At 38.4% G+C, this 12,003-nt stretch overlaps 1 protein-coding gene across 1 annotated transcript in view; it reads right to left on the minus strand.

The window, feature by feature from the left end:
- The window catches only part of CPE (carboxypeptidase E), a 65,011-nt gene that overhangs the window by 17,950 nt on the left and 35,058 nt on the right, over positions 1–12,003 (minus strand). Inside the window, exon 3 of the mRNA XM_010586275.1 lies at positions 653–849. Within this exon, the coding sequence (XP_010584577.1) occupies positions 653–849 (197 nt within the window). The remainder of the gene's footprint in view (positions 1–652; positions 850–12,003) is intronic.

The following is a 12,003-nucleotide window of genomic DNA, read 5'->3' on the forward strand; positions in this document are numbered from 1 at the left end:
TAGAACATAATACACACGAGAAGCTGTATATAACAGGGTCCTATTTGCCCTCTGCTAATTATGCATTAACACATTACAGGTTTCTTGACTGAGTGGTCATCCTAAAATACATGCTAAATTTTCTTGACTAATAGCTTAATTAAAGTACCTCACGCCTGAAATTTAGAATCAAACATTCATATTAAAGAGATGGCTCACAAAGTTTACTTGTTTTGGGATAAAGCTCTGATGAATGTGAATAATTCATGTAAGAGCACTTACATGAGAATATTCTTAAAGGAAACCTCAAGTTTCCCTTTCCTAACACTTTTGAAACATCATGTATCACTAGAAGTTACTTGTTTAGGAAACAGTTTGGTCAGTGAACTTAGATGAAAGAACATGCGTAAACCATAAACATCATTATATTTTAAAATACAGTAAAGTCACTTACAAGAGAGACAGCTATTTGTTGAAAATCCAAGCATAAAATCCGCTTTGTTAAACAGAACAAGCCTACTGTACTATTAGGAAACACTTCAGTTATGTTGTTCCATTCAACAATCACCACCAAGAGTTCATGTGTCTGTAAAACTGCTAGTCCAAGTATCATTATATTCCTAAGGTTGATACAGAAATTGATAACCATTCTTATACACATAGCCTTACAAACCTGGGACGCTGCCTTCTCAAAGCCATCTGGGTTCAAAGATGGCATAATATGGATACGCGTGCTATGGATCAAGTTGATAATAGTTTCATTTCCTTTCTGGTATTCGTTACACAAGTACTGAGCCAAGAAGATGAGCAACTCCCTTCCAACAGCTTCATTTCCATGCATATTCCCAACATATTTAAATTCCGGTTCTCCTGCAAGAAAAAGGAAGAACATGTCTGAGACCAACATATAAAAATCACCCATGGACTGGATCACACAGCCCACCTGAGATGTGGGTATCACTATTACTACAACTGGTCACAGTATCCCCAGGAAGCTACAAGCCTCTTTCAGAGAAGTGGATTTAGGTTTTTTTCTAAACTCTGGCTAAACAATTAGTAATTCATATTCAGCTATTTGCCAAAGGCAGAGAAAGAAAACTGGAGGACAACACAGTATGCCAAAATAAATGCTAAGCACTGCCATTAACATTGCTACTGTTGAGATCTGATACAACTGGTGCCTCAATACTACAAAAGAGTGTCTTGATTAAGTAGTTTTTAAATATAAATACCGACACTAACAGAGCTTCTTATCTTTAATGTTCTCTCCAAGATTAGGTTAAGCTTATCGCACTACACAGGCATTAAACTGCAATTCTTCTACCAAAGCATTGCCAGTGAACAGCTGTTGATCCTAGTGATCTGAAAAATCTTATGCAGCAGATGCTTTGGATATTCAGCTCAGACTTTATGAAGCAAGTGTAATAACCTAACTCATAAAATTAATCATTCCCATTTAACATTCCAATAAACAGTCCAGTATTAAATATATGCTTAAACATTCCATATATATATTCATTAATGAACATATTTAATGATGATTTAATATATATTGTATAGTCATATATAATATTCAAAGTGTAATATGTATTCAATATATATTCTTTCTATATAGAATACATATAAATAAGACGCCCAATATTGCCAATTGCTCATTAGTCTCATTCTGTAGACACAAAAACCATGCAAGATATGTCTTACAGAGCTCTGAAGGATTTACCTTTTAAAAAACTACATGTTGGGCCCTGATTCCAGAGAGGTTTTAGTATACATGTAAATACCTGAATGAGGTTAAAAGGATTGTCCTGGAACTAAAATGAAGAATATGCTGTTTTCTGGGTTGAAGCCCCTTTTTCCTTATCCTTTGCCTTTTTAAATGCAGTTCCTCTGTTGTAACAGTTTTAATTGAACATTCTGCTGACTATACGCTCTGAATAGTCTTTGAGCATACTTTGTGATAGCCTTTAGCACTATCCCAGGGGCAAATTCAAGCCAGGAAGAGTGTTACACAAAGGAGGTCTAAATAATTGCTAATCAAGCACACAGTCGTATCTACTTATGACTCTTCAGTCTGTGCTTGTTAACCTTAATCCAGTGAGTGATAAGATGCTAGCAGACACAGTGCTATTAATACCGTGACTTCTTTCCTTCCAGCTAACATGGTTTTGTACATATGGATTTGTCCCTGAAATCTTTTGCCAGGTAGGTTACGAAGTTTTCTAGTTTCAATGAAATAGCTTCATTTTATCTCATAGACACAATGCCATGACTGTGACTAAAAACCTCCATTTTCTCTTTTGGCACTGAGCTCCTATTTACTGTTTCTTCCTACCTGTTAATACCAGGGAATGCAAGAGGTCTAATCATCAAGAGTAATCAGACCGTGCAATCAACTGGATCCCATTAAAAGAGATGGCTACTATTTAATAAAATACACAGCACTGCACATCACATATACTCAGAATACTCATGCATATGTATATTGGCATGTTACTTATAGGAAGAGTGCTTCACAAGCTAAGAGGCAAATTTGTTACTGCGGTAAATATGAAAACGGTTGCATTTTGCATTTGTGGTTTTCCCGAGGACATCACTAAAGAAGCCTGAAAGGGAAATATTTTCTCCCGATTCCCAGCCCTGTGCATTAATCACCTACCTTTCTCTCCTACTTGAATTTTACAGGACTGGTTCAAATGAAGAAACAGAAACATATATTTCCCATAGGGTACTGCTTGGCCCCCTCCCCAGAGAATTGTTAACAGTGTTTAGAAGGGTTCGTGAAAACAGTCATGGGGTCTATAGTGAACCAAGAGTACAGCCTCATCTACAGTGTATCTTCAGTGGTAACGACCTATCTCAAATGAGCATTAGAAGCTAAAAGGAGTTCAGGAAGAGGTAGAGAGAGTCATTGGAAATATGGAAAGTCTTTCCTATGAAAAGCGGTTGCAGATATCAGCCCCATTTTCCTTAGGAAGAATAATAAGGGACAGTCAAATATACCGAACATTATGGCATGGAGGAATCGGTCTGGAAAGCAGCACTTCCCTACACCACGAAACAAGAGACAGTGATTTTCAGTAAAAGGGAACAATGACCATTTTTAGATGGATAAAGAAAACATTACTTATAATACAAAGTGTGAAACCAGTATTCAAAGAATCCTGTTGGCAGCGAGATGTCAGCAGAACTCCAAGTTTTGCTAACAAACCAAGACTTAAAAAAATGATCTAGATGCAAATGCAAAAGAATGAAAAGGGAAAGATAACAGGGAGATGAATAACAGCCCTGTTTCAAAACGTAACTTTGTGTTCATATATTACCTCCCCTGAGCATTTTCTTACACCTTTCTCTGAAGCAAAGAAATCCATCTCCTATCGATCCTCTGGCTGCGGAGAACAAGGCTGTGCAGTCCACACGCGTGGGAACTGTTCTCTGCCAGCCTCCAGTCCTGCCCGTTTTCTTACTTCTGGGCACAGCAACCAAAGAAATACTGGGTTTCTGCTCAATATCAGAATACATTGAATGCCAGACTGTATCTGACAATCTTAGGAAAACTTGTCATCATTTCAACAGTTTAATTTACATCTAAAAGAACAATGGAAAGAATGGGTCTTTCTCATACCTAAACTTTGCAGCTGCATCAAGGGAAACAAACTTGATTTTTACTGTTTATTTCAGCAGAAACAAATTAATGCTACAAGCTGGCTGTGGGGGAATTAGCAGCTCGTTCATTAGTTGTCCAAGTCCATCATGGGCAAAGTCAGGGAGTCCATTCTAGAAAAAGGGACAATGCTGCTAAAGTCATTAGTTATCAACACAGTGCCCAAAAAGCCGAGGGAGCTTCCACAGGCTACGATCTGCTGATACAACTTTGCAGTTAATGAAGCCCTTAATTTGCATTTGCATTTCTGCCTTTCTTGTTAGAGTAAAAACTGCAACTCAGGGTGTACTTTCTGGAAACCTTTTTTTTTTTTTTTTTGAGTCACTTTTACCTAAATTCTTTCCTAATTGTCTTTTTCTCTAGGACAATGAACTCCAAGCTGGAGGGCAGACTGCTAGCTGAGGCCAACAAAAAACCACCCATCACTCTGTTGGCTGAGTTAAGCAAGCTCAGCTGCCCGAGTTTTAGTGAATGACTCTGCGATGCAGCCAGCATCCCAGGCCCACTATGGCTCCCGAAGGAACCAGCTGCTTCTCCTTCACTCCATGGGCTAACACAGATACCTCAAACGCTGAGGATGCCAGCCGTCTGGTCCTTAAGCCTTAATGCTTTATGGGTTCCCTGGTCTATTCGTTGAATATGTCTTGCCACACCATTTCTACACACTTGAAGCTTCTCTGGAAAACAGCCCACCCCATGGGGAAAACAGCCTTCGGTCACTTGTTGCTAGCATGCTACTTAGCTAGAGGAAGAGCTGCCCTTCCCATTAATCCTTCATGAGCCATTTAATGCAGACCTTAATCACCCTTCATAGGATTCTGTAACCGTAATTGCCTCACAGAATTTTTTTTTTTTTATTAAAAGACTCTAAATGTCAATTTGATGAAGAACTTTTAAACGGTTTCTTCAAACCAGTAGAAACACTTCTGTTCCACTGCAGAATGGGAAGTAGCTTTAAGGGAGAAGAAACTTGAAGAAATATAACTGGCTTTTCTCATTATCTTCACCCCCGCAATAAAGTAAAATTGTTTTAATGGATTCCCATGGTCCAAGATATGATAAACACAAAGGAATGTTTCTCTTGGTTGAATATTTAAAATACTTATTTAATGAATTTTATTAATTTTCTGATTATATATCCTGACAAATTATAATCTCTCATTCACAATAGCAAAGGTATATCTTGTGTAACATTGTATGACATTTATAAATGCTTACATGTAATTTCAGCTCAGATATGGAGGTTTGTGATAATGAATGAATGAGTGGATACTAACATCTTTCAGGGCAAGTCATAAGAAATGAAATGCAGCAATCAAGTTTATAAATATCTTCGTATCTCTGGTGAAACCTAAGCCATCACATCATTATGGCTTTTAGAAGGCTTTTACATCCCTCTTAGACTAACTGCATGGTACATTACAACCTGATAAACGATTGAGGAAAAAGTATTTTAAAATGTCGTGCCTTTCTGGTGCCTGACAAACATTGTGAAATGTCACCATTCGTTTCTGTAGTTGCTGTCAGCTAAGGTCTTCTGCAGTTTCCTAGGAACAGCATGTACATCGTTAATATTAGACAGATCGTCCAATTAAAGATGACTAACCACTGCCATGTTCAGGTCAGGCTGTATTTGTACAGTAAAGACAGTAATTTTCTAAAATGTAGGGACAAAAAGTCTAGCACCTACTAATTATATATCCTATGAGGCAAGGTAATGTCATGCCACTAGTCATGGTCTAAAGTCAAGCAGTCAACTTTAAAATGTACAGTATTTCACTCACGAAAGTGCAAGCCATATGGAAGAAAAAAATTAACTACTGGAAAGTTTAAGTGCTTAATGAACTGTTTTGCAAATCAGCCTCAAATACCCTTAAAAACTAGACTCCTTCTTCTGCTTTCCTGTATTTCTTATGGAAAAGCCAGCAACGTTCCTGAAATAACAGACTTAGTGTTTTTGATTACTTACAGTTGCTTGTCATTTTTAATATGGCAACCAGTAGACTTTTCTTGTAGATAAATGGCATGGAAAATCTCAGAACCCCTGCTGGCAAGAAATTCATTCATTAAATGTGATTGAAGACTTTCTTATGCTCCACATTTTTGTCAGTAGTTTAAAGAGAAAGAAATTCTCTGGAGATCAGATAAATGGAAAACTGAAGATTATAAAATGGGTGTCTCCTTTGAATATGAAAAAGCAAGAGAGGGAAAGAAGACAATAAATGAGGAGGTGAGATAGGAAAGTGAAAGAATTATAAAATTTAGTTTTCTAACACCCTGTTAACTGTCTGCAATGTGCCTCGACAGCATTTCAATAGAAATGTTGATCTCCACAGCTTATGTGAAAATGACATTGAAAGATAGAACCGCAATGCAGTATTAGTTTCTAAATCATTGTATAGGCCTTTATAGTTGTAGGGCAACATTTACCAAGACGTAACATTGGTCTAACCTTGCTGAAAGAGAAACTACTAGAAGTTTCACAGGTGGCTTACATGAAAACAGAAACAGATCAACCCTGAAGGCCTTTGAAAAATCCAATCTTTCACCTTCTTGCCATTAGCTGCTAGAAAATACACTGAGAAGAAAACAAGGGGGGGAAAAACCAAGGATCTTTTGGCAATCTTCTGCTTTGAAAAAATGCGTGCGTTTTTTTTAACAGCTATGATTCAAGAGTGGTCCCAAGCCCTTTCTGGAAATTTTCATAATTGTTTGAACACTACTGCTTAAAATTAAAGTTAACAACAAAGTCTGTACAGCGCATTAAACTCAGAGTGAAAGCTCACAAAGAACAGCCATATTTCTGCTGGCCTTGACACGTACAAATTAAGATGTGATCTCCATTCTATTGAGTACAAAGTCTGTCAGTCGGGCTTCAAACTAGGATCTTACATGTCTTTGCGTTGGAAATTAAATTCTCCAGACAGATTACCACATGCTCAAGACAGTTATTTCCACCAAAAAGGTTCTGCGTGACTCGATGCTTTCTCCAGGTTTCCAACAGCCCACTCTCACCCCTGCAGCTATGGGACTTGGCACAGCCTCCCACAAGAAGTGGGCAGAGCATCTGCTCGGCTCCTGCAGTCCCCACCTACAGCTCTTTGCTGGCACAACCCTATGGTGATCTTTCCATAACACCCTGCGCTTACACTGAAGTTCAGTATTCAGTTCAAGCCCACTTGCTTTACCAGAGAGTAGAACAGGTTTTGCCTACTAGATTTGTGTTACTGCCCATGAACTGATGGTGCTATCCAATAGAATTGATTCTTTAAATCATAACAAATCATTTATAAAGCAAAACAAGTTTACTTATTTAATCAAAACTTTTAACTTCATAAGAAACACTGAAATGTGATATGCACAAAACCCTTGTTTTGTGTAAATGTGTTAAAAATCCCTCACTGAAGTTCAAAGCAGATCTAAAAAATCATCAGCATTTTACAAGTAACAAATAACCATCTATATATACAACAGATTAACCAGATTAGTTTTACAAACAATTGAATTTTTCATGCTTTAGGAAAACTGAATAGGACTTTGCATTTACAGAATTAATTACAGTGTTACAGCAGCAAGTATCATTAGCTCAGCATTGAAGATGAGGTTCCTAAGAAACCAAACATGAAATGAACTCTCCTGAACCACCCTTACCAGTCTGCAGCACAGTATGAGACAGGTACAGTTTTTTCACCCCCCAGTTTTTGCTCTCACTGCTAGGAAAAAACCTGGACCAAAACATACACTGGGATTTGTGAAGAACACTGGCAGTATGCAGATGTCATGAGTAACTCCCTCTCTGTCCGCTGTGATGTTGGCTGTGGGATATAACAGATTCAATTCATTTTTTCCACTGTGCTCAGTAAGAGGGGGGGCTTTTCCATTTATAACTATGTGTGACCAAGTGAATTTTCATTTCAAAGGCACTCGCTGTATCCCTCAAGTTTTGGTTGGCACATAGAGCAAAGATTTTTTTTTTTTAATCCATCAATTCATCATCAAAATAGACCTTCTGATGAAGAGAAAGTTGATACATAATTTAAACGTATATTTATGGTGGTTCCTCATCAAGTTCACTTAACAAGCTTTCTCTCTTCAGCAAACTCTAGAATTGGCTTTTTCACTTCAACTATGAAAGTACTTGCCAGCCATCAGAGCACTTCAAAAGGACTGAGCTCGGCTATCTCATTCCTTTTGCATGCAACAAATATATGGGAAATTTCAAAGCTAAACTAGTTCAAACGCCTGCTGCCAGCAGGAGGTACATTTGGGCTCTGCTTTTCCTCATCCTCATTTCATGAAGAGAAGAAATAAAAGTCAGAAACAACACATTTATATCCAGATCCCAGACTCTAAAGTCAAAGAGGTAGGCAGAAATGCTGGACAAATAAGCTGAAGAAACAAAAGCTCTCCCCTTTTACTGGAAACAAAAAGTCAATGAAAAGATGTAAATAATTCTTTTTGAATAAGTTATACAGGCCCAATTCAACATTGCCACATGGCTTCCCTCTCCCAAATGGGTGGCCAAAAACATGGAAGCGCAGACACGAGCTTGCTCGGATGCTATTTCCAGGCTGGAAATGACAGGCGCTGTGATTTCCCCAGCAGCGTCCAGAGCAGAAAGCAAATCTGAAGAGGGCTGAGAGAGTGAAGTCAGGCCAGGGTTCCTCCTCTGTAGCATCGTGTCCCAGTACTCGCTGCAAGCCCATGTTTCAGGAGGAAAGCAAGCTAGGGCAGCTTTCGGGGCTGCGCCACCTTGGGGCCCAGGCTGCATCAGTGTGTGCAAGGAAAGTGCACTCACAGAGTTCATCTTCACTGAGCAAAACTCTTTGCACTTTTCTCTCCGTAGAGGAGACCTATTTCTGACTGAAAAGGATTACAATTCCCACCAAGAGGACATTCTGGGTCCTTGGGAAATACATTTTCTGTGCTTAAGGTAAGCCCCTAGTCTTTCTCCCTTGACTTCCAGGAGCATTTCTGAGGCATTGCAATGGCACTTGTTACTCCACCAAGGCTACACATACTGGATGCTCCTTCTTTATTGGTAACTGGAACATTATTTTATTCCACTGCTGTTTTGTCACAGTCTAACACTGTGTGAAAAGACCTGTGGGTTGCAGATCTGTGATTCAGACAGATGATGATGAAGTGCATTGGTCATTGCTAACAGATGGAGAGGGATAAAATATCCCCATAAAGGCACATCTGTAACAACTCCTTCGGGTAGACAGCATGTTACAGAATAAGAGTTTATTTTGCGATGGCTTATTTGTTTAGCTTCCCTTGCTTAGATGAGCCCTAATATTTATTGACTATAGCTTCTGTGATTATTGGCCATGGAGTTTACAGAAAGACTTATAAAGCACCCTTTTAAAATAAATTACAGTAAGAAAGATGTAGGCAAACTGCAAAAGCTAATTATGCTGTTACCTTGCTCCTTTGTGGAAAAAAATATGGATGATTGACCCATGATGACTAACAGAGGACACCATTTACGTCAGAACGTAAACAACCGGACTTATGTTAATATCCTCAGAAACCAACAAATACCCAGGTAGCTTCTTTTAGTCCTAACACTGTTTTAGCATCACCCTTTTGGTATAAATAATTTTAAAAAACAGAAATCCATCATTTTAGAAGTTAGGGGGCTTTTTGCCCAAAAAAATGCAGCTGCATTGTAGGCTTAAAAACCTGGTAAGCTGTCTGAAACCCTGATGAAAAAGTGGCTTATTGAGATCTGTTCTGCTGCTGCACTTCACCTCCAGCCTGATTTTAGCAGCTAATACTCTCTCAAGTTTCTGCATTTAAGGTATGAATGCTATGTGTTAACCAGCAGTAAATCTTGATTGTATTTGTTCTTGAGATAGCAATGATTAAATCAGGTCAGTATGAAGCAGAAGAAAATAAAGGTTAAGTGGGTAGAGAGTGATCAAGATTGGTAGTGCAACACTACATCTCCAAACACTGCAACACTTGGCTTCAGAATTTTTCAATGGTATGTAAAATATTATTTAAAATTGGTATCGTACCTTAATGATTTATTTATAGCCGGTTTAGGTAGAAATGCAGACCTGGATGCTTGGAGCGGGGTCTATCTCTTCACACTCACATATGTTTGAAATATAGATACCCTTTAGAAAATGCCCTCCATATCATCTTAAACATTAAAAAAAATGAAAAAAGGTGATGATCCCTAGCAAGCCAGTATAAGGAGAGGAAGCTAAACTGGTGCAGAGGCTAATAAAATCAAGCTTGGTGTGTAAGAGGAAGAAGTGAATCATATAACAGCTTGTTAACTCAAGAATAATGATGGAGATGATTGAACCAGACAAATCCTTTGTTTCAATAGCAGATGGGAGTGGATCCAGAAGGCTTTCAAGAGATTTTTGCCTTTAGATGAGGGAGCTTCAGACAAAAAATCCCCTATGGATACTGACCCTGACACTGCAAGCCAGAGCACAGCTGTATAGCTGCGAGACACAGAACACCCTTCATAAGATAGAAACAAATGCTTAACAAAAAATCTGTAATGGCTTTTAGGTCTGTTCAGGGGCACACATGCTAGTGTCCTAAAAACAGACAGATTTTTTTCCTCATATAGGGAACAAACTAGAAAGCTTGGTGCCTTCTCAGCTTTCCTCAGATCTTCCACTGGGTTTTCATTCCAAAGAGTAATAAGACTGTTCTGCGTTAAGAGAAAGGAGAGAGGGGTACCCGTTGTCCATATGGTCTATAGTCAAGGACAACAGAAATCACAATCCTGTCCTTGAATGGCACCTATAAGTGCAGAAAGTTAACTGGTGGCTGAGCAACTAGCTATTTTGTAATGAGCTCTATGTATGGCAATAGAGCTTTGTGCAATTTGATATAAAAACCTACCTAGGGTTTATTCTAAGCGCAAGCAGAAAGGTTAGTTCAAAGTAACAAGGCATGTTCCTTGCAAAAGGGCGAATAATTGCCATTTCCTACAATTATACCCACTATGCCTCCAATATGCCAAGCACATTAAAGTGCAATGACCAGCAGGATCAGAAACCAAGTAGCTCTTCCTAGCACTGCCTAATTATTGTTTCCTCTGAGCAATACAAAAAGCTACAGCAAAACCATCTTTTGTGGTCCCTTTCATCTCACTTGAACCTTTCTGTCTCTTATGCTACTACCAGTACATCAGACAAGCTCCTTCCTGCCAATGCAGGGGAAAACATCATGTTAGTGAAAATGTACGTGATATCCAAGGGCAAATTCCTTTACTAATAAGAGTCCAAAGGGCTTTTGTTACTTTTATCAGTGGTATCTGGTATGGTCTGAGTGTATTCACCACAATTCCTGTGTAGTCATTTATATTTTTTAGTAAGTGTAATAAAACTGAATAGGAGCTGAAATATTTTGCCATACTTCTGTAATTCAGACTAATATTAAAGCAGTGAAAGTGAGAGGAAAACTGTGTCCTACCTTCCAGATTTATTGCATTTTATTTCAATTTTATGTAGGTGTAGAAGGCTGGTGAGGTATAATGAAAAGGTGTAATGAAGTCTGGCACTTTTTAAAAGCTGATTTCATGCATTTTGTACCTTTATTTATTAACAAATACTCTGAGACTGCTGAAATTACTTTTCTCATACATACTGTCATTCTTCACGGCTAAAGACCCCATGAAGTAGCTAACTAGCCAGCCCACAGAGGAGAGTGTGATACAGCCAAAAGGCACCTCCTGAGAAGCCCTACAGCAATAGTTTCACTTTGAGGTTTCAGGCATTTGAGGCTTTCTGAGAAGAAAAAGTTCTCTAACGAAGAGAAAAGGGAATCTAGGAAATAATGATTCCAATCGGATAGGAAGAAGATGTGCTACCTGATCCAATATGCGTGTGACAAGCTTTTAATTCAACAAACAACAGCGGAACAGCACCGAGTAGTGTGGATGCAAAATCTTTTCTGACTGTATACAAGCACTTCTCTACTATTGTGTGTGTATGCGGACATGTACATCTTACAGACACACACTAACATTGCTCATCGAGGGACTCAGGCATCAAGGAGGTCATCCCCAGGTCATGAACATATTTTTCATGTTTCTGTTTGCCAACATCTTCTTAGATCTAAAGCACACTTCTAATTTTAACTAAAGAAATTGCATTTGCAGATATTCAAAATCATATGAAAAGACAGATTTGGCACAGTTCACGAATAAAATTAAAAACACATGACTCCAAGGGAGAAAGAAACTGAACCCTTTAGGAAGCGACCCAGCATTCCCTGTCTTTATTAACCCTCTTACACCTTATGATTCAGTAGTTCATTCTTATTTAATTAAACAATATGAAAGAAAAGTCTTTTTTTATAAAATGATTATATTTTTGCATTAAAAG

Source organism: Haliaeetus leucocephalus, unplaced genomic scaffold, assembly GCF_000737465.1.
Source record: "Haliaeetus leucocephalus isolate CR32 unplaced genomic scaffold, Haliaeetus_leucocephalus-4.0 Scaffold140, whole genome shotgun sequence".
NCBI lineage: Eukaryota > Metazoa > Chordata > Aves > Accipitriformes > Accipitridae > Haliaeetus > Haliaeetus leucocephalus.